The sequence below is a fragment of the Prionailurus viverrinus genome, chromosome E2, assembly GCF_022837055.1.
Source record: "Prionailurus viverrinus isolate Anna chromosome E2, UM_Priviv_1.0, whole genome shotgun sequence".
NCBI classification, from domain to species: Eukaryota; Metazoa; Chordata; class Mammalia; order Carnivora; family Felidae; genus Prionailurus; species Prionailurus viverrinus.
This window is the reverse complement of record NC_062575.1, coordinates 56054114-56077842: the sequence shown is the minus strand read 5'-3', so window position 1 is coordinate 56077842 and position 23729 is coordinate 56054114. Positions and strand designations below refer to the sequence as shown.

At 42.5% G+C, this 23729-nt stretch overlaps 1 protein-coding gene across 3 annotated transcripts; it reads left to right on the top strand.

Annotated features, from left to right (window-relative positions):
* The first annotated feature begins 1841 nt into the window (after positions 1–1841).
* On the top strand, positions 1842–21916 carry LOC125153771 (zinc finger protein 577-like). 3 transcript variants are annotated; one of them, XM_047837284.1, is made up of 6 exons: positions 1842–1945; positions 3330–3421; positions 10885–11086; positions 13687–13813; positions 14084–14179; positions 20143–21916. In XM_047837284.1, the coding sequence occupies exons 3-6, from the start codon at positions 11072–11074 to the stop codon at positions 21474–21476; spliced, it is 1572 nt and encodes a 523-aa protein (XP_047693240.1). In that variant the 5' UTR covers positions 1842–1945; positions 3330–3421; positions 10885–11071; the 3' UTR covers positions 21477–21916. The 3 variants fall into 3 exon arrangements, with proteins under 3 accessions (XP_047693240.1, XP_047693239.1, XP_047693238.1); XM_047837283.1 differs by having other exon boundaries at positions 14030–14179; positions 20146–21916; XM_047837282.1 differs by having other exon boundaries at positions 14030–14179.
* The last annotated feature ends 1813 nt before the right edge of the window (positions 21917–23729 follow it).

Below are 23729 nucleotides of genomic sequence, written 5' to 3'. Positions count from 1 at the left end.
CTGTCCCCCGGCTCTCTCACTCTCTAAATTTTTTTTTTTTTCCTTAAAGCATGGAAGCTAATAATACAGGCTTTAAAAAAAAATAATGAGGGGCGCCTGGGTGGCTCAGTCGGTTGGGCGGCCGACTTCGGCTCAGGTCATGATCTCGCGGTCCTTGAGTTCAAGCCCCGCATCAGGCTCTGGGCTGATGGCTCAGAGCCTGGAGCCTGCTTCCAATTCTGTGTCTCCCTCTCTCTCTGCCCCTCCCCCGTTCATGCTGTCTCTCTGTCTCAAAAATAAATAAAAAACTTTAAAAAAAATTGAAAAAAAAATAATGATCTTTGGTAATTTATCTTCGGTTATGCTCTGGCTGCTAGGCATTGTAGGTAGGACTCATAACAGTCTTGCAACTGTACATTCAAACCATCAATTTTACATTCTGCATGTCAGTAGAACGTTAAGCTCCACGAAGGGTATTTTTGCACTTATGTGCAAAGGGTATGTCTGCACTTATAGCGTTTGTATCCCCAGCACGCAGAACAGTGTTTGCCACATTTTATAAGCATCTGCTGAGTGAATGAATGAATCATTAATCCCTTTAATGGGGAGGCGCTCTGATTGTGGTTGTGTAACTATGGGGAATGAGTTTTGCACTGGGAGCTCCTCAGTTTAATCATTTGGGCTGAAATATTGAATACAACCACTTCCCTTTCTTAGAGTTTTTTTTTTTTTTTTAAGTTTTTAGTTTTAAATACAATCTACCCCCAAGATCAAGAGTCACATGCTCTACCAACTGAGCCAGAGAGGCCCCCTCAGCACTTTTTTTTTAATGTTTTCAATTTTTTTTTTAAAATTTATTTTTGAGAGAGAGACAGACAGACAGAGTGTGAGTGGAGGAGGGGCAGAGAGAGAGGGAAACACAGAATGGAAGCAGGCTCCAGGCTCTGAGTTGTTAGCACAGAGCCCAACGCGGGATTGGAACTCAGGAACCGTGAGGTCATGACCTGAGCCGAAGTCGGATGCTTGGCCGACTGAGCCACCCAGGGCCCCCCCCCCACAGCCCCCCCCCTCCCCCCCGCGTCAGCACTTTTGATGCAAGGAATTTTCCATCTTTATGGAAGGAAAATCTTGCCCAGCCTTTGGCTCCTTCCACCGTGGGAGAGCCACGATTCTCCATTGGCTCTGCCCCTTCTGTTGACCCCTAACAACCACCAGCCACATTTTCTCCTACACAAATCATACCAAGAGCTCTATGATTCTGTTTACCTACTCTCTGACCAACGGCTTTTTCAGCGGTTCTCTACACCCTAGACTGGCTGAAATGCCACTTTCTCCACAAAGCCCCCTCTAGCCAGCATTCCCAAGATGCTAGCCGGGTTCCCTCCCAACTGTTGTTCCCTTCGGCTCGGGCTTCCTCCCTGTCGAACTTCTACGCTGGCTGCGCCCACCCGGCTTTTCCCTAGCCTTGAAATCAAAGTGTCAAAGTCCGCCACCTTCTCGGCCCGTCCTGAGAAGAATTCTGGGCAGGCCAGAGTTTCTGAGAAGCTAAGCAGTTTATGCACTGCCCCTGGTGGAAGTTGTAAATTCGGGGCCCAGGGGGTCAAGTGGCCTGGAAATGAAGCGAAATAAAGCGTTTTCAATAGCTTCTCACCGTCTTGGGCTTTCCCGCGAAAAACAGAAAAAGAGATGACCCCCGCCGTAGGGCAATAGGTGGAGAACTGGCGGCTCCCTTCAAGTAGCCTGGAGCGGGCGCTGCAATATGACGTCACAGAGGCCGAACCTAGCGCCAGAATTCGCGTCTCTGAAACGACGCGCGCTGACCCTTATCGGTCACCATCCTTTCCGTTTCTGAGGGTCTGGGAGAGGCTGAGGTGGGACTCGGGGGGTTCTGTGGACACAGAGGCAAAGTGTTCAGAGGCGTGGTACCGTGGTTTTCTCCAGTGGTGAAGAGCGAGGCCATCGCCAGGTCAGTGTCGGTTCTGGGAGTGTTTCGGGGCCAGAGAGAGCTCGTTGGTTTTTTGTTTTTTTGTTTTTCAAACCCCGGAGCTCGTGGGGGGTCGGTGTTGGGGGAAGCTAGTGGGAATTCCCGCTGGGGTGTTCTGTGTCGGAGGGTCACGTGGGGGTTCCGTGTTGGGACGTGTACTTGGAGAGAGCAGCGCTGTGGGGTGTCTGTGGTCGGGGAAAGCGGGAGTCGTGTCCGTGTCGGTGACCGCCTTTGGGGAGTTCCGTTGTTGATGCTTTTCACATCCTTCCTTTCAAAGATGGGGTTTCTGGCCACTTGCGTCCATGTTTACTGTATATTCTTATTGAAAGTACATGTTTCCAGTTTTATTTCCTGCCCATGTAATGACATGCCCAAACTCCTACATACTCCAGAAAATAACTCTTGTTAAAATACAGTGTATTTCGTTTTTAGTGTTGGGATCAGTTTTGTGTAGGTAGTGACATAATTTTATCAGCTATTTCCATATTTTTAACTCTGGAAATTTTCATCTTTCTTTTTTTTTAATTACTGCAGTTATGTTCCATCAAGTGGGTGCTTTAATTTGGGTGGAACTGATGAGGGTTAGGTCCACCACTTTCTGGAACATTTGATGGATTTCCTTTAACCCAAGTGTTTAAAAAGGATTTGACCAGCTGTGGTGGTAATTTTTCCACATGTGTCTTAGACATATCTGGTTATGTTTATTCCTAAATAGTTTATACTGTTGGGTTGCCCGGGTGGCTCGGTTGGTTAAGCGTCTGACTTTGGCTGAGGTCATGATCTCACAGTTCTCGAGTTCCAGCCTCGCATCAGGTTCTGTGCTGAAAGCTCAGAGTCTGGAGCCCGTTTCCGATTCTGTGTATCCCTCTCTTTCTGCCCCTCCCAGGCTTGTACTCTTTCTCAAAAATAAATAAAACAGGGGCGCCTGGGTGGCGCAGTCGGTTAAGCGTCCGACTTCAGCCAGGTCACGATCTCGCTGTCCGGGAGTTCGAGCCCCGCGTCAGGCTCTGGGCTGATGGCTCAGAGCCTGGAGCCTGTTTCAGATTCTGTGTCTCCCTCTCTCTCTGCCCCTCCCCCATTCATGCTCTGTCTCTCTCTGTCCCAAAAATAAATAAACGTTGAAAAAAAAATTTAAAAAAAAAAATAAATAAATAAAACATTTAAAAAAATTTAAAATAGTTTATACTGTTGTTGTAATGGTAAATGGTGTGGTTTTTCTCCTTATGACCCCACTCCCTCTTTTTTCTTTCTTCTAATTTTATATAATGCACAAGAACAAAACTTTAAAAGGTACCCTTATTCTGTCACCTCAGTCTACTACCGTTACTGCTACTAGCTTATAAATCAATTCCTTTATATTTTCTAGTTGACTGTTTTTGTTATCTGCAAATAATTTTGGTCAGGTGGCAAGTGTATGGACTGTGGAATAAGAAGAACCTGCTTCTGCCTCTGACTTGGGTAGGTTAATGTCTGAGTCAGTTTCTTCATTTGTGAAAAAGCTATCGTAATTCCTAGTTCGTAGCGTCATTATGAAAATTAAATTAGCAGATGTTCTTTAAATACAAAGTGTAGTGCCTGGCACCTAGTCTAGTCTGAATAAATGGTAGCCATGATTTATCAAGCTTTATTCCTCTTTCTCAAAGATCCCCCCCACCATTCTCAAAGATCCCCCCCAGCTTTAGTGAGATATAATTGACATATAACATTCTGTAAGTTTAAGGTGTACAACTGTGTTGATTTAATATACTTATGTATTGCAAAATAATTATTACCTTAGGCTAGCTAACACCTGCATCATGTCACATAATTACTATTTCTTTAAAAAAAAATTTTTTTTTTAACATTTATTCATTTTTGAGAGACAGAGAGAGACAGAGTATGAGCAGGGAAGGGGCAGCGAGAGAGGGAGACACAGAATCTGAAGCAGGCTCCAGGCTCTGAGCTGTCAGCACAGAGCCCGACGCGGGGCTCGAACTCACAAACTGTGAGATCATGACCTGAGCCGAAGTCGGACGCTCAACCGACTGAGCCACCCAGGTGCCCCCGTAATTACTATTTCTTTTATGTGGTGAAAACATTTAAGATCTACTTGCTTAGATCTTAAAGCTTTCAGTTCTATGGTACAGTGTTGACTGTAATCACTATGCTGTATATTAAAGCTCTTCGAATCACTTTATAAAATTATTTTCATTTACATTTTTCCTCTCTCTAATATTTGCTTTATAGATGGCTAGATTTCCCAGTGTCTTATATTCCTGGGAGAAACCATACTTCTCCATAATGATTTGTTCTTTTAATATGTGGTTGGGTTTTATTTGCTAATATTTTACTTAGTATTTTTGCATCTAGAAATAAAAAGATGTCTCAGATTTGCTTTAGAATAATCCAGTGGTAGAGGGAGATGAGTGGTGGTGTAGATACACAAAATTAGGTTTGCGTTGCTAACTATTGAAGACACAATGGATGTGAGGAATTTGATTATACTGTTCTTTCCTCTTTCTTTGTGCATGGGGTTTAATTATACTGTTTCTTCTTCTTTGATTTGGAATTTTTCATAATAAAATTTAAAAATATTTGCTTCTACATTTATAAGTGAAACTGAGCTGTACTTTTCTTTAAGAGTATTTTTCAAGTAGGGGCGTCTGGGTGAGTCAGTCCAGCTTTTGATTTCGGCTCAGGTCATGATCTTTCAGTTCGTGGGTTGGAGCCCTGCATGGGGCCCACTGCTGTCAGCACTGAGCCTGCTTCAGATCCTCTGTCCCTGTCTCTCTCTGCCCCTCCCGCCCCAAATAAATAAACATTAAAAAAAAATTAAGTGGCGCCTAGGTGGGCCAGTTGGTTAAGCATCCTACTTTTTTTTTTTTAATTTTAATATTTATTTTTGAGAGAGAGACAGACAGCATGAGCGGGGGGAGGGGCAGAGAGTGGGAGGCACAGAAATCTGAAGCAGGCTCCAGGCTCTGAGCTGTCAGCACAGAGCCTGATGCAGGGCTCAAACTCACGAATTGCGAGATCGTGACCTGAGCTGAAGTTGGAGGCTCAACTGACTGAGTCACCCAGGTGCCCCAGTGTCTGACTTTTGATTTCAGCTCAGGTCATGATCTCATGGTTCGTGGGTTCCAGCCCCACGTTGGGCTCTGTGCTGATGGCCTGGAGCCTGCTTGAGATTCTTTATTTGCTCTCTCCTTTCTCTCTCCCTCTCTCTCAAAAATAAATTAATTAAACATGAAAAAATTATTTTAAAGTATTTTTCAAGGGACACCTGGGTGGCTCAGTCAGTTAAGCATCCAGCTCTTGGTTTTGGCTCAGGTCATGATCTCACGGTTCGTGAGTCTGAGCCCCGCATTGGGCTCCATGCTGGCAGTGTGGAGCCTGCTTGGGATTCTCTCTCGCCCCCTCTCTCTGCCCCTCCCCTGCTCATGTTTTTTCTGTCCCTCTCTCAGAAATAAATAAATTAATTAAAAAAAAATTTTAAGAGGCGCCTGGGTAGCTCAGTCGGTTGAGCGTCCGACTTCAGCTCAGGTCACGATCTTGCGGTCCATGAGTTTGAGCCCCACGTCGGGCTCTGGGCTGATGGCTCAGAGCCTGGAGCCTGTTTCAGATTCTGTGTCTCCCTCTCTCTCTGCCTCTCCCCCGTTCATGCTCTGTCTCTCTCTGTCTCAAAAATAAATAAACGTAAAAAAAAAAAAATTAAAAAAAATTTTTAAACATTTTTCAAGTATAAATGAAAAATGAAAAAATAAGCTATTATAACAACCTAGGAGTGCCAACTCATCCTAATCCCCTTCTTCTCTAGAGGTATTCTTATCCTAAAAACATTATATTAAATTTGCCTTGTTGTTAACTTTATGCAGATGGAATCATAGGTTACCTGTCCTTTTGTATCTGCCTTCTTTTGCTCAGTATTTTGTTGTGAAATTCATCTAAATTGTTGCATATAGCAGTAGGTCATTTCTTTTCATTGCTGTGTAGTATTCTCTGGTGTGATTATATTATGTATCCATTCTGCTATTAACAGACATTTAGGTTGTTACTGACTTGTGTCTATTATGAGTAGTGCTGACATGAACATTTTTGTACTTTTTGGTGCATAAAAGCTGTACTGGGTATACACTTAGTAGAATTCCTGAATGTAGGGTGTACTAGATACAAGGAGAAATGACAAATGCCCAGTGATAATGGGAGTTCTCAGCACACCTCTCTCAGTAACATAGAACAAGGAGAGAAAAAGCTAGAAGGCTATAGTTTAACAGTGGTCAGCAAACTTTCTGTAAAGGGCAGCGAGAGTAAATATTTTAGGCTCTGCGGGCCAGATGGTCCATCTGCACCTGCTTAGCTCTGCCATTGTAAGATGAAAGTAGCCATAGAAAATACATAAACAAATGGGTATGGCCGAGGTCTGGAAAAACATTATTTACAAAAACAGGTCACCAGCCTACGATAGTGCTAACCCTGAACCGTTAGAATAACATGATTAACAAGAATAACATGATTAACAAACTTGATTGATGTGAAACACTCCACCCGACAATTTTCCTAGATGCACATAGAACATTTATAAAAAGTTTGCATGTGGTAGGCCATAAAGCCAGTCTAAACAAATTTCAAAGGATTGAAATCATTTGGAAGATTTTCTCTACTACAGTGTAATTAAGCTTAGAAAGCAATACCAAAATGATATCTAGAAAAATCTCCATTTTGGGGCACCTGGGTGGCTCATTCGGTTAACATCCTACCCTTGATTTTGGCTTAGGCCGTGATCTCACAGTTCGTGAGTTCAAGTCCCACATCAGTCTCTGCACTCTTAGCACCAAGCCTGTTTGGGATTCTTTCTCTCTCCCTCTCTGTCCCTGCCCTACTCATGCTTGTGCTCTGTCTTAAAATAAACATTTTTTAAAAAGAAGGAAGAATGAAAATCAGTGTATAAGCAAGCATCTATGTAGTTCTCTCTTTTTCTAAAAAAATCTAATGATTAGTATTTTATTTACTTTAATATTTATAAAAAAATTTTTTTTAACATTATTTATTTTTGAGAGGCAGAGAGAGACAGAGCATGAGCAGGGGAGGGGCAGAGAGAGAGGGAGACACAGAATCCGGAGCAGGCTCCAGGCTCCGAGCTGTCAGCACAGACCCTGATGCGGGGCTCAAACTCACAAACCTCGAGTTCATGACCTGAGCCGAGGTCGGATGCTTAACCAACTGAGCCACCCAGGCACCCCTAATATTTATTTATCTTTGAGAGAGAGAGAGGGAGAAAGAGAGAGAAAGAGAGAGAGACATAGAGTGAGCAGGGAAGACACAGAATCTGAAGCAGGCTCCAGGCTCCAAGCTGTCAGCACAGAGCCCGACATGGGGCCCAAACCCATGAACCACGAGATCATGACCCAAGCTGAAGTCAGATGCTCAACCAACTGAGCCACCCAGGCGCCCCATAGTGATTAGTATTTTAAAGTGCTGGCTTCATACAATTAGTACAGAAACTTCTCCTACTTTACTGTGATCTGTGAGAGTTTATATAATACCAGAATCATCTGTACTGTAAACTTTAGGTAGAAGTCATCAGGCCCTGATGACTTTTTTCTTTTTAGCTTTTTTTCATGGAGATTCAGAGTAGAGAGAACAGTACAATTCATGCCCATCACTAAGCTTCCACAATTATCAACTCATGGCCAGTCAGGTTCATCATGCCTCTGCCACTTCTCGTTTTTCTCTGGAGAATGTCATAGCACATCCAAGGCCTGTTGCCCTTAAACTTGTAAATATTCTCTTGTGCATCTCTAACTGGTAAGGTCATTTAAAAAATTCATAACCAGTAGGCCATTTTCAAATGTATCAAAATGAATAATTCTTTTATTTGATCCAAGACCCAGTGCATATTCATATTCAGATTTTTTCTGATGTTGGCAATGTTGCCCTTAACATTGGATTGTTTGAGTTATGACCCAAATAATGTGCATTACATTTCCTTCTTATACCCCTTAGGTCTCTGTTACTCTTTAACAGCCCCTCTTCTGTTTCCTTTTTTCCTCCTCTTATGTGTCAACATGTTGCATTAAGTATATGGCACCATTAATGAAAGATTCTTGCCAAAAGAGTCATCAGACCTCATAAGTCCAACTACCCAGTTTATAAGAAAAGTTTAAGGGAGGTGGGGAAGAACAAGTTAAACTATAGAATGATGAAGCACTCAGCCAAATCCTGAAGCTAGGGTATCTTATGGGCCAGGGTACTTGTTTTCTTCTGTCCTCCCTTCATTCCTTCTCAAAGCCTATGGCTGTCGATTTACAATGACTTGCAACATCTTTAGTTTTATTTCAAGTGGAGGTTTTTTTTTTATTTAAAAATATTTAATTAAAAAAAAAATCCTGTGGTATTGCAGGGAAGAAAAAAGATGTGAATTCCATTTTCCCAATCTACAGAGCCAGCTATAACAGTTATTCACATTGTTATATTTATTTTTGTGTGTATAAACACACACACACACACACAGATATAGATGTATTGCTTTACTTTGGCAGAAATACAGTATCATATTATATACGTAATGAGTAGAAATGTGCTTTGTTCATTGAGCTGTATAGCGTGGACATTTTTTATTTCCGGAAATATGTATTAACATATTAAATAATCACATAATATTCCATTAGATAGAATATAATTATTCATTCAGTTAATCCTCTATCAGTGGACCTAAACAGTACCTCAGGGGTTTCTACACACCCCCTCTCCTCAAGTTCAGTAATTTGCTGGAACAGCTCACAGAACTCAGTAAAGTAACTACTTTACTTACTATCACCAGTTTATTATAAGAGATACAAAGGAACAGCCAGGTGAAGAGGTACATAGGGTAGTGTCCAGAAGGGTCCTGAGCACAGGAGCTTGTGTCCCTGTGTGGTTGGGGTACACCACCCTCTTGGCACCTCGAAGTGTTCACCAACTCAGAAGCTCTCCAAACCCTGTAATGTAGGAGATTTTGTGGATTAAATAGGCCTGACTGATTAAATCACTGACCAAGCTCAATCTCCAGCCCTTCTCTGCTTCCCAGAGGTTCCAGAGGTGAGGCTGAAAGTTCCAACCCTCTAATCATGCCTTGGTCTTTTTGGGGACCAACTCCCATCCTGAGGCTATTTGGGGACCCCCAGCCACCCATAAATCATTGGCATATAAAAGCTACTGTTGTCTCTCCAGAGAGTCCAGAGATTTTAGGAGCTCTGTGCCAGGAATCTGGGACAAATACCAAATATCTATTTCCCATTGTACCATGAGTCTAAGGAAGTAGCCACTCCATTCCTAGGTTTGTAACAAAAAGAATACTGTATCTTATGAACTGCTTTTTAAATATCAATTTAGGCTTTTCTCCTGTAACCTGTTAATTTATTTTAGTGGCTACTAAAATAAAGGACTATAGAATAAAGAGGTTGGCTGCCAACCTGACATCTATGCCCCTTAAAAAAAAAAATCCCTATTTTATTTAGACAGCTATCCATCTGGGAACTTGACCTTAACATTCAGTTCAGCAGGAAATGCAGATTAGTCCTACCAGTCAGGGTACGTCCATTGCCATCCTCAGTTTCATTGCTGTGTTCCAGGCATGAACATTTTATGCAGCTCTGATCTGTTAAATGTGAGGGAAAGTCTGCCAAGGAGCTTCTTGGAAACAGTTGGGTCCTTGATCTCCATTCCTAGAGATCTCAGTTGTAAACTCATTCCTATCTAACTCCCTAGTTGCTGCCTTGTAGGGTGAAAGCAGTATTCAAATTGACTTCATGGTGTTGGTGTCCTTGGTGTGGGTTTCCAGTTTCCAGCATGACTCCAGGGCTTGGCCCGTGGGGAGACTGATCTCTGATCTGCTGCTACTGAGGCAAGAATGAGGCTGCATTTGCTTTCCTGATTATGTGGAAGGAGCTGGCTGGGGGTGCACAACAGATATTACAAGAGACAGTTGCAGGGGCTCTGTTTTTGTAACTGTGACCATATAGCCACTCCACAGTGTGATGTGCCAAGGGAGTAAAGTTCATAAAGTGCATGAGAAAGAGAGAGAGAGGAAAAAAACTGTATCTTGAGGCTATTGGAAAAGGGATATGTCATAAAGGAGAGAGGCAGATGTGGATTCAGATCCCACGTTGCTACTTAGGAAGGATGTTAACCTGGACAACACACTTCACCTGACCAAGCCTCAGCTTACTTGCGCTTAAAATGGAGACAATGCTGGGGCGCCTGGGTTGTCTCAGTCGGTTAAGCGTCCGACTTCGGCTCAGGTCATGATCTCGCGGTTGGTGAGTTCAAGCCCCGCGTCGGGCCTTGTGCTGACAGCTCGGAGCCTGGAGCCTGTTTCGGATTCTGTGTCTCCCTCTCTCTGACCCTCCCCTGTTCATGCTCTGTCTCTCTCTGTCTCAAAAATAAATAAACATTAAAAAAAAAAAATTAAAAAAAAAATGGAGATAATGCTTACCTTATAGAGTAGTACTGAGGATTAAATAAGACGATGGTCATGATTTGTATAGTACCTTGGTCTTCAAATGGGATAATTGCTCCAGTGCAATAAACAAAAATTTTAGGGTTGTGTAGGCACAGGTGGGTTTAAGGCAGTTTCCAAAGCCACCACTTATATACATTATCTTTCCTAAAATTGATCTGTGTGAGAAATTGACAGCAGGCAAGACCATGAGCCGTGTTCTTCTCCCATTTCTTTCATATCCATTCTTGTCCAACTTTGCCCCCCCCCCCCCAAAAAAAAAAAGGCATTCCTCTCACCCATTCCGTATCTCCCCATGGAGCCTGGCCTCATGATGTAAAAGCTTCCTGGGTATTAAAGAGACAGAGGAAATGTTGGGGACTGTTGTTAGAATCCACACAGCCATAGAGAGCTGTGGTCCCAGGTGAATGTCCTCTTGCCATTGAATTTGCTCTTGAATCCACAGGTTCTAGTCCAGGGGAACAAGGCATTATTGGTCCTAGAAGAAGGAGGAGGTTCCAGGCCTGGGAGATCATCATTTCTGGCAGCAGCCTGACCTGAGATACCTTGACCGTATCTTCTGGGCAGGCCCAGAGCAGACAGAAGACAGAGCATATCCTGGAGTTTCTAGCCCTTTTTAAGAACAGGAGAAAATGACCAAGGCCCAGGTGAGGTTTGTTGTACCTTTCTGTCCTTTGTTTCCCAGTGGATTTGTGGAAGCTTCTAACAGACAGTCTGATAAAATGAGACAGTATATGTTGATAAAAGTCAGGATCTGTTGGAAAATAAGTTTGGGTTATAATCTTCAAATCTGGGCAAATTAGGAAGCAAGGGATATATATAGGTCCTAGGGTCCATACAAAGTCCTTAAGGATGGGAGCTAAATGGCTGTATAAGGCCCTGTGGGCTGCCTTAGCTTTGAATTTGTGTCTCCTCCTCTTGGCAGCTGTGGTACTAAGAAAAACACGAAATATTACACGATTTGCAGTGTCCGTGAGGGGAAAGCAAACCATTTCTTCAGGGAAAGTAATCTCATTGCTCAGAGAGTCTAAGAAATTTCTTTCCCTAGCTCTCCAGAGAGATTTTGTGGTAGACAGTGTCCTCGATATCAACCATGTAATAAAGGCATAGGATGCTTCCTTTGGCTTTTTCTCATCGTGTTCCTCAGAGTAAGCTCAGGGGGTAATGCCAGAGCAGAACTGGATTGGACAGAATTCTTCAAAAGCAGCGTACCTTGACAATAGAACCTTCCAGCAGTCCACACTTTATCCAGGAATAAAGCCTGGATTATTTAATAGAATGAATGGGCTGCTTGACCTTTGAGCCATTCTCCATGAAGAATTCTGCCATTTGGCGGAAGACAGCTAAAAGTTCCATTCTTTGATAACAGCTTGGAATACAGATAGTGACAATGCTCCCTGTACACCTTTTCTAGGGAGAGAAAAAGAGAGAGAGGATGCACCTGCACGCATGTTATGTGTGAGAGGAGCAGAGAGAGAAGGGGAGACAGGATCCAAAGCGGGCTTTGTGCTGATAGCACGGCCCCTCCTTTATACCTTCTTTTTTAACTTTTTAAATTTTTTAATGTTTATTTAATTTTGAGAGAGAGAGAGAGAGAGAGTAGGGGAGGGGCAGAGAGCTAGAGAGACACAGAATCCAAAGCAGGCTCCAGGCTCTGAGCTGTCAGCACAGAGCCTGATACAAGGCTCGAACCCACAGATTGTGAGATCATGACCTGAGCCGAAATCGGACACTTAAGCAACTGAGCCACCCAGGCGCCCCTATACCTTCTTAACCACAGGTTCAGAAAAAGAAGTCAGAGTCAACTATTCTTAGTTTGGCCTTTGTATTTTTATTTTATTTATTTTAATTTTTTTTAATGTTTACTTATTTTTGAGAGAGAGAGAGAGACAGACAGAGCACGAGTAGGGGAGGAGCTGAGAGAGAGAGGGAGACTTAGAATCTGAAGCAGGCTCCAGGCTCTGAGGTGTCAGCAAAGAGCCCGACACGGGGCTCGAACTCATGAACCGTGAGATCATGACCTGAGCCAAAGTCAGATGCTTAACTGACTGAGCCACCCAGGTGCCCCTGGCCTTTGTATTTTTAAATACTTAATGGTGCATGGCTATATTTAAATGTGAAAAAGTCAAGCAAAAAGAAGTATTTGCACTAAAAGAGAAGATCTGCTTTTACCTTTTCCTGCCCAACCCCCAAACCAAGGAGTAACAGATGTTAATAGTTTGGGTCTCTGACTAATCTCTGTATAATTGACATGTGGTAGAATATATTTATACACATTTCTATATGCATACGTATGTGTATATGTTAAGATTTTTTAGGGGCGCCTGGGTGGCTCAGTCAGTTAAGCATCCGACTCAGCTCAGGTCATGATTTCATGGTTTGTGAGTTTGAGCCCTGCATCCGGCCTGCTGCTGTCAGCTCAGAGCCCACTTCAGATCTTTTCCCTCTCTGTCTACCCCTCTCCCACTCGCAGTCTTTTTCTGTCTCTCTCAAAAATAAATCAAAAAAAATCTTAAATCTATAAAGATTTTTGGTCTTTAATCTATAAAGATATGTCTGGAATACATATATACTAGTTGGGGACTTGATTTTTTTTTTTTTTTTTCATGTAAGAGAATACCTTAAAGATCATTGATACCAATGTTTATATCTACCAAATTGATTTTAACATTTGCATGGTATATTACAGCATGGAGGTGCTGTAATACATTCTTGCCTGCTTTTGATGGGTGTTTAGATGATGGATAGTTTTTCACTTATAAACAAAGAATGAACATTTCCTTCTGCACATTGTTTTGTCTCTGAAAATATTTTTTTTCGAATATTATTTTGATACTCTTTTAGCCTACAAAGAACTAATTAGTAGAATTCCATGGTGCTGTTATCTGAATGTTTGTGTTCCCACAAAATTTATATGTTGAAATCTTGCCCCCCAGGGATGATGGTGTTAGGCGGTGGGGGCCTTTGGACCAGCAGGTGGGCCCTCAACAGAATACAACCATGCTGGCTCCTTGATCTGGGACCTCCTACCTTCCCCAACTGTGAGAAATAAATTTCTGTTTTTATAAGCTACCCAGTCTGTGTTATTTTGTTATAGCAGCCTGAGACTAAGACACAGGGTCCTGTGGTATGTGAAATAGTAACCGTGCACATAATTTATCACAGGAAGTCAATCAGAACGTGTTCCTGTCCCGCTTTTCTGCATCATCTGTTCTGCCTTAGAGTGCATTGGCATTTGTTGTTACAGGCACCGTTATCATTTGAGGACGTGGCCGTGAGCTTCTCCCGGGAGGAGTGGCGGCTCCTGGTCCCCGCCCAGAAGGACCTGTACCGGGACGTGATGCTGGAGAACTACAGGAACCTGGTGTCAGTGGGTGAGGACAGCATCGCAGTCAGTTGTCTTTCATTTCTCATTGAGTAGAACCCATAGTGTCTCTGAAATATCTCCTGGTTGGCACTAACATGTTGTAGGGTATAGACTTTTATTTTCCCGTTTGGCCATAGAGTGTATATGCTCTCCCTTCCCCCAGGAAAAAGATTTTACTTTACTGAAGTACAAATGATGCATAAACTTTCTCCGGTTTTTGTAGGTGCCCAAGCTAAAATACTTGGTGCCAAGTCTTCAGTGATTTCCCATTTTACAGAATACCAAGCCAGCGAACCAGATTCACTCTTCCAGTTGGAGCATGGAGGACCACTGTGGGCAGTAGAGGGAGCAGCTCCGAGGCCACCCTGTCCAGGTGAGTGACTGAAAGGAAAACCAAGAAAACTAGAATTCCAGTCGGTCAGGGAAAGGTTAACACTTTGTTGTGTGGAGAGCTTTTCTTATACCAGTTGGTGACACAAATATAATCAACTCCTTTCTGTATCTTTGTTCTTTATTAGGGCTGTTCTTTGTCAGCTATTAAAGGATGAGGTTTTCCCCCCACCCCGTTTTTTTTTTTTTTTCCTCATTTCTAGATCTGATTACAGTCTGTCCCACCTTGGATCCATATACTTACCTGGTTCTCTCCTGCCTCAGCTTTGCACACCTTCTTCCTTATTTATTTATTTATATGTATTTATTTATAGAGGTCGCCCAGGAGTGGGGGAGGGACAGAGGGAGAGGGAAAGAGAGAATATCAAGCAGGCTCTGCACTGTCAGTGAGGGGCCCGATTCAGGGCTCGAACTCATGAACTATGAGATCATGACCTGAGCCGAAATCAAGAGTCAGATGCTTAATTGACTGAGCCCCCCAGGCCCCCCTCCCTTTCTTTTTCTGCAGCGTTCCCACTTCCTCTTCTCCGCCTGCTTGCTCTCAAACAGATGGCTTTGCACTTGGCCCAGCTCTCATCTTCTGCACATCCCTGCCCCTTTTGAAAGGGCTGATATCCCTCCCTGACAACTCACGTCCCCTGAGGTCATCTGAAACCACACGTACCTTGTCTCTCAGGGTACCTCTATCTATTTCTTCACCCTCTGCTTCCCCAACTTGCAGGTTCTGTTGTTTTTTTTAAATCTTCTGCTTGATTCTCATATTAAAAGTTTCATTCATTGTCAAGGCCTAAGCTCCTGTTCTGAGAGAGTCCCAGGTTGGGAGAGTCCCAAATTGACCTCTTCTGCTAACGTCTAATCTGCACTGTAATGCAGGTACGTTGCCAGCCACCAGGGCAGCTGCCCTTTGACGTCCTACTCCCCATATGCGAAACCAGAGTCCTCCTTTCTCCCAGATGATGTCTTCGCCATCAGAGAGCGTATTCATATATACTGACAAGCTAAGCTTTCTGTAGTCTGACAGTTATTTCCAAGTGGACACCTGCCCTTCTGTAGTCTGATCTGACCTCTAATTCTCTATTTTGCCTGCACCCAGGCAAATTATCCTGTGAAATCCTTTTTCCTTCTGCTTCAGTGCCGGAACCTGAGATCATTTTTCCTCCTGGTGAATCCTTTCATTCTAGTGCATTTTACTTAGTTTCTGCTGTACTGCTGTTCACACTGGTGCCTGGTCACCGGTGAGTTTTGCCTTGAGTTTTCCGTATTACTCTATTACTTTTTGGAAGGTCTTTGCTGTTTGTATTAAATTTGTTGTTTTGGGGTGCCTGGCTGGCTCAGTCAGTGGAGCATGCGACTCTTGATCTCGGGGTTGTGAGTTCGAGCCCCGCATTGAATGTAGAGATTACTTAAAAATACAATCTTTAAAAAAGCTCTTTTTGTTGTTTTGGAAAGGCCTTTGGAAATTTCATGCACATGCTCAATTCCCACCTCAGAGTAGGCTGTGGTCATTTAGACTTGGATTGCTGAGTTGCTACACTCACCCCCACACTGGCTGTTTCCAGTTTTTGGTTTGTCCCTTTTTTTTCTTTTCTTTTGAGAGAGAGAGTATGAAGGGGAAAGGGGGGCAGAAGGAGAGGGTGAGAGAGAATCGTAAGCAGGCTCCACACCCAGCACAGAGCCTGACATGTGGCTTGATCTCATGACTGTGAGATCATGACCTGAGACAAAATCAGGAGTCAGACACTTAACCGACTGAGCTACCCAGGCACCCCCAGTTAGTCCCTTTTCATGGTATGGCTGCATTCCTTTGTGGGCAGGGGGCATTAAAGCAGTGAAACTTAATGAGAAAACGTGAAAGTGAGAATTGGTTAAAAAAAAAAAAAAAAAAAGGCCCACATATATTTAGAAGTTGAGAAGATAAGAACCCAGCCAGGTAGAGTGAGAAGTATCAGGGCTCTGGGAGGAGGAGGGTCAGAAGATGTCCCAGAAACAAGCCACAAACTTATTCCGGGGAGGCAGAAGTGATATAGTTTATTGAATGCCACAGATACCACAATGTCCAGTGAACTAACGGCTGGCATCTATGCATTTGATTGTGTTGCATTTTTACGTCCAGATACTGCCTTCTTTTTATCTCCCCAAAGTTCCAGTGCACACTTGGAACTCCATCTTCCCTAACGTCTCTGTACTCTATCTAAACTGCACTGACTCAGTCATGATCGACAGGTGTTATTGTATTGCTTCGCTGGTTAGGATGAGGCTTCCTTTTCCATACAGAGAAAGGGTTTCTATCTCACTCTTCCTTACTGCGTACAGACTGCATAATCATTCACGTGCATCTGTTCATCACATCTTGAAAACAGGTCTTGCTTCGGTTTTTTGTTTGTTTGTTTTGTTTTTAAATCAGGGATCTGCGTAAACTGTGTGGGAAGTTTTTCAAACCACAGACTTTGTCTCTTAAGATTTATCTTCTGATCTACTAGGTATGGGGAGGGTCCTGAGCAAATGAGGTTGGAAATGCTCGCTAGGCCAGCTGTGCTCTGATCCCTGTAGTAGAACTGCCACCCAAATACAGCTCCAAAAGGTTCAAATGTAATGAAGGACAGAAATACCTTCCAAGTGTCCAAAGTCCTCAGTTGCGAAGGGTTGACAGAGATGCCTGAAATTCTGAAATTGTTAGCATTTGATTATGAGGCATAGAAAGGACTGTTTTTATAAAGTTAGAGAAAATTGAGCTTTGATAAAGTGTTACAGAAAGAATGAAGTACTTTTTGGAAGCATGATAAAATAATTTCTGCAAGAAAGATGTTAGAGTTTCAAATAAAAATGATGATGGAAGGCCTGTGGGTCAGTAAAAAGATTTTGGAGATGGAAATGAGGAAGGCAATTGAGAGATGAGACTATGTGAAAGGAAATGGCTGATTACTGTGGATTTTATGTTAATAATTGGCTTAGAAAGTGTGACTTTGGTTCTGTCTGAGCTTTTCTTTGCTATTTCTAGAGAGTCTTGCTTGATAGATAGCTGGATAGTAGCATTGGAACAATAAGAAGTTAGAGCTTGGAGCTCAAGAATAAGTGGAAGATAAGGCAGGTCAATGTTTTGTTCCTGGATAGAGGATGATTCTTCAGAATCTCTTAACTGGTGCCAGAGGAGATAGGAACAGAGATTAAGGAAGAATGTAGCATTAGTTGAAGGGAAAAAATTGGGAGATGAGTCTATCAAGTAGATTATAATGGCAAATATGGATATTACGGTATATACGGATGTGATGGTCTATACTGTGCCGTCCATTGTGCTGGCCACTGGTCACATGTGGCTACTTAAATTTATTTAACATTACGTAAAGTTACAAATTCAGTTCTCCTGTCACTCTGGTCACCCACATTCAGGTGCCCAATAGCCACACACAGCTAGTGGGTACCATATTAGAAAACACAGATATAAAACATTCCCCTTGTTGCAGAAGATTTTATTGAATAGCACAGTACACAGTTGCAGTATGATGAAACTGAGGAGAAGCTGATGTTTCCACCAGTTAGGACAGCTATACTCTTCTCTGGGGCAAGGGCGGATGGCCCAAGGACCTATTTTTAAATTCCAGGTGGACATATACGTTTCTGGATATATTGGACTGAGGGAGGTTGTATCGTTTTTACATAGAAAGTTGAAGTATTGGCTACTCTACTACTCTAAATAGGTAATTGGTGTTATTATAAAAGTTTAGTTTTGATATGCAGGTGGAATGAGAGGGGAAAGGTTTAGTAACAAGGGATTTTGACTATTTTGCCTCAATAATCTTGGGATAAGATTCCGTAGATCCTGCATTCTGATTTTCCAATTTCAGCCCTTTCTTATGAAAACCTCCATTGTTTATATGTTTGGTCAGCATTTGTTTGATGTTTCTGGATGGGATTTTCATATTCTCTTTGCATATCACTCTTCCAAAACTCTTAAGACTTGGAATCCATGAAATTCTTGTCCAGGGCCTTCCCCTTTCTCTGTCCATTACCTCATCTGGTTCTGTGTAGTCCAAATGTTTAAGTACTGTTTATATACTCAACTTAAAATTGTTATCTGAAGTCTGGAACTTTCTCCACACTCCTAGATCTAACCGGATACTTCGTATTTGTTCTTGAATGTTTATCTCAGACCTGATGCATTCCTCAAAACGGAACGCTTGATTCCCCACACATACCAAACCTAACTCCCTGATTTTCCTCATCGTATTAAATGGCACCAGCACCCTACACAAATGCTTAAGCCACATATCGAGGAGCTATCCTCAATGATTCCCTTTTCTTCTTCTAGCACTCATTCTTGACTGAGCCTTCTCTTTTCCTCCTGTCACTCTTTCCCTTCTCTGTACTATGTCCTTGTTTTCGTACATTTCTCTAACTCCATTGTAGTCAGTCATACTGAAGCTGCTGTTTGTTACCTCTTTTGAGCGGGGGAGAGGCAGAGAGAGTCAGGGAGAGAAAGAATCCCAAGCAGGCTCCACACTCAGCACAGATCCCGGCACAGGACTCTATCTCACAACCGTAAGATCACGACCTGAGCCAATATCGAGTTGGACGCTTAACCTACTGAACCATCCAGGTTCCCCAGAAGGTGCTGTTACCTCTTGCCTGAACTCTGCTGTTACCTCTTGCCTGAACTCTGCTGTCGATTCTTGTGTATTCTTTCAATATTTTCACCTCTCCAGTTCATTCTTCATGCAACAGCCATGTGGCATTTGGAAATACCAATTCAGAATGGGTTGTATTCCTGCCAGAAAATGTTTGGTGGCTTCTGGCCATCGCTCTCATCATAAAATCCAGTTTTTTTTAACTTTTTTTTTTTTTTTAATGTTTATTTATTGTGTGAGAGAGAGAGAGAGAGCACACATGTGCATGCAAGCAGGGGAGGGGCAGAGAGAGGGGGAGATAGAATTCCAGGCGGGCTGTGTGTTGTCAAGTGCAGAGCCCAATGCGGGGTCTTGAACCCATGAACCTTGAGATCACGACCTGAGCCAAAATCAGGGGTTGGATGCTTAACCAAATGAGCCACCACCCAGGCACCCCAATAGAAAATCCAGTTTCTAACAAAGTCTCCCTACATCATCTATATGGTCTCAGTTCTGCCTCCCTTTCCAAACTTACCTGTTTCTACTTCACTCAAGCCAAGGACATAGTCGAGGTACACCAGCCTCTCTTATGTTTCTTGATCATGCCTAAGTTTTTCTGCTTCTGAGTTTTTGCATTGGTTGTTCCTTTTTGGAATGTTATTCATCGAGTTATCTGTATAACACCGTTCATTCTTACCCTGTGATGTCACCTTAACTTCCTTGTCTCATGGATGATTATTTTATCTAAGACTAAACCTACTACTACTCTGTCACCTTCTTCATACACACTGTTTTACACGTTCTGTAATTTTTTTATTTCTCTGGTTACTTGTTGATCCTCCCTTCCCCCCATCTTTTTCTCTGTCTGGTTACTAGAATGACAGCTCCACAGAGACAGAATATATAAGTTACCTTAGTGTGACCGATATATTGTAATTCTAATATTCAAACATAGTATGGTAATATTCTAATATCATATTCTAATGTATTCCCAAACACCAGCGCATTCAGTGTTTGTTGGATGAAAGGATCCATCCCCTCCATCTTCTTTTGTTCTGTTCCAGTCACAGTGTGGTTCTGTTTTTACTTGTCTCCATTTTGCAAGGTCCTATTTGGAGAGAAGCCCAAGTTATATTTATTCATTGTAGACTATCCACTGTTGTTTCTAAAGTACGTGTTTTTCCTTTTGCTGTTTTATAGTGTTGTCTTTTTCTCACAGAGCACAGGGTACATTTCTCTTAGACTTCGATCTTAGAGCTAGCCCAAACCATGGCTTTTTTTTTTTTTTGTAACCTTCTTTTCCCCCTAAAATTATCATGGATGTTTTCATTGTTCTTTTTCCTAGAAGAAATATGGGAGATTGACCATATGCAGTGGCACCCAGAAAACCAAAACGAGATTAAAACTTTGGAAAGATGTCAGCAAAATTATGCACTTGGAAATAATTTCAATTTATGCAAAAGTCTTGTTCCTTTAACACAAAGACACAATAAATTTGGTTCACATTGTAAAGGTTTAAAATCACATTTAGGTTTTGTTCTCCAGAATAGAAGATATGCAGGAGAAGATCCTGATGAGTTTAGTGGATATGGGAAATCCTCTGTCTACATCCAACAGGATACAACTCTTACTGGAATTAAATGCACTGAATCACAGCTTGGTGAACATCAAAAAACTTACGCAGAAGAGAAACCACATGAATGCAGTGAGTGCGGTAAGGTCTTCTCCAGGAAGGCACAGCTCATTAGACATCAGAGAACTGAAAGGGGAGAAAAGCCCCATGGATGCAGTGAATGTGGGAAGACATTCATGAGGAAGATTCAGCTCACTGAACACCAGAGAATTCATACTGGAGAGAAGCCCCATGAATGTAATGAATGTGGAAAAGCGTTCTCTAGGAAGTCACAGCTTATGGTACATCAGAGAACTCACACAGGGGAGAAACCCTATGGATGCAGTGAATGTGGAAAAGCCTTCAGCAGGAAGTGCCGGCTCAATAGACACCAGCGATCTCACACTGGAGAGAAACTCTATGGATGCAGCGTGTGTGGGAAGGCCTTTTCCCAGAAGGCGTACCTCATTGCACATCAGAGACTTCACACAGGAGAGAAGCCTTACGAGTGCAGTGAATGTGGAAGAACTTTCTTTTTTAAGTCAGACCTGACCAAGCATCAGAGAATTCATACAGGAGAGAAACCTTATGAATGCAGTGAGTGCGAAAAAGCCTTCAGGAGCAAGTCAAAGCTCATTCAGCATCAGCGAACTCATACTGGAGAGAGGCCGTATGCATGCAGTGAATGTGGCAAAGCCTTTGCCCACATGTCAGTCCTCATGAAACATAAGAAAACTCATGCAAGAGAGAAAACTATAAATTCACTGAAAGTGGAGAAACCTTCCTCAGGGAGTCATAGCTCTTTTTACGTGAGTAAACTTGCCCAGGAGCAAAACCAGATGAACACGGTGCCTGTGGAAATACCTTCTTCGGGAACTCAGCCCTTGTTAAACCTCAGTGAGCTCCTTGGGGGTAGAAATGTAGTGTTTGTGGAACAGCCTTTTCTAAGAAGTCAGGCCTCAGTAAGTAATCTGGAATTTGCACAGGGAATATGTCTTGCAAATGCAGTGAATGTGACCACACCTTCTGTAATAAATTATGTTTTATATGTTACAGACATTGTGTAAGAAAGAAAATCCTCTGGTACCAGGATCTATCTGATACTAGAAAAGCCTTTAGCAAGAATCCTCCACACATTCTATGTGAGAGCTCATTTTGGGCAGAAATGCTATGGAGGCAGCGGTGGTGGAGGCTACGTCTGTGAGAATTCAGACTTATTAAATATCCATGAAAGCCCAGTCCACAGAAATGCAGCTATTGTGGGGAACCCATTTCCTGGAGATGATTATCTCCATTGCTATCAAAGAATTCCCACAGGACCAGAACATGAGGAAAGAATGTGATGATGTTTTCAATGATAAGTTGTACCTAATCACATGCCAGAGAAGTGTAGAAAGATATTAGAGACACTGAATACAGACAGCATTTTTAGTAAAATGTGGAAGAACTCATAGGAAAGAGAGACCCCTGAATGCAATAAAAGATGGAAATTCTATCACCAAACTAACTAATGTGTCACAATTTTATACCTTGGGAATGAATCTGGGAAAGACTTCTCTAGTAAATGAAATCTTGGGCACCAGGAATTGCGTTATGTAGCAAAAACCTATGAATATGATGAATGTGGAGATACAAGTGTATTAGTTTCTTATCGCTGCTGTAACAAATTACCATAAATTTGTTGGCTTAAAATAACAGAGATGTATTATCTTATAGTTCTGGAGGTCTCAAGTCTGAAATGCATCTCACTGGGCTCAGAGCAAGGGGTTGGCAGGACTGCATTTCTTTCGGGAGGCTCCAGGGAGAACCTGTTCTCTTTGTCCTTCCAGTTTCTAGAAGCTGCCCAAATCTGTGGCTTGCAGGTCCCTTCCACCTCAAAGCCAGCAATGGCCAGTCAACTCCTCCATCACTCTGGCACTGCCTCCTGCCTCCCTCTCCCACATTTAAGGACCTGTGTGACTACATTGGGCCCACCCAGATAATCCAGGATAACCTTCCTATTTAAAATCAGCTAATTAGCAACCTTAACTCCACCTAACTACCTTGATTCTCCCTTGCCTTGTTCTCGGACATATTCACAGGTCCTGGAGATTAAGATGTGGATATCTTTGGGGGGGCCATTATCCTGCCTATTGCAAACCACCATCTGGCACCCAGTGATTTGTGTCCATACCACATGGAAAATATATTCGCTCTATCCCAGCACCTCCAAATGTCGCAAACTGTTAACAGCACCAACTCAAAGTCCAAAAATCCCACCCAAATCTTATCAGCTCAGAAGCTCTAAATCAAGCATTGGGTGAGGCTCTGCGTACAGATTGTCCTGAGGCACAATTCCTCTCTTGACTGTGAGCCCGTGAAACTCCAGAAACGAGTCACATGGCCCTAAAATACCCAATTGCGTCTTTTACTTCAAATGCCCTGTGCCCTCTAGCGTAACATATTTACAGGTTCTGGGGATTAGGACATGAATGTCTTTGGGAGGTCATTTTGTCTACCACAAAAACATTACATTTCAGAGAATTCACACTACAGTAAATTCCTACCTAGCCATTAAATAAATGTAGAGAAGCATGTTCTCAGAGAAGTAATTGTCTTTAGTTATCATGGTCCAAATACAGTAACTTTTTTCCCTGAAATCAAGGAATCTTACACTTGTGTCATTAGATGTGATCACCGTGGAATGCTCTTGAAATATGTAAATCAAGTGATACACTGGAGAAGAACTAAATGTTTTAAAGGAACATGAGATTTATGTGCTGCAGATGTTGCCAAATGTATGTTTGTATCTATTCTGAAATTATATAAATTATCCCGTTCTGAGTATGGTACTCCATACCACACCTAAGTGTGAGAATTTTTCACAGCCAATTCCAACAGCCCTTTTTCGTTAACAGTAAATGTTTAATGTATATACCCTCATTAAATAATGAAAAATACAGAAATGGACTGAAATGGACTGTAATACAGAATGGAAAATAATAGAAAAATACAGGAATGGACTGCAGACATAGGGTAATAGGGACATCAGGACAGCTGTCTCTCAGAGAAAGGAAACAAATGAAGGAAGCCTTACGATTGCCCTCAGCTTATAGCCTGGAGAGAGTTTCCATTCTGCAGCACAGGGAGAGGGAATCTAATCAGATCCTGGCAGTCTGTGAACTGAGACAGTTTAGAGTTCGGGGAATTCAAAGCGACTCAAGTTCATGGGGCAGATCACAGGAGAGGACAGAGCTGCACCCAGGGTGAGAGAGTTCCCCCCATAGGATTTTCAGTTGTGAGCAGCACATATATGTGCGGAAACTCCCAGGGCTGGAGAA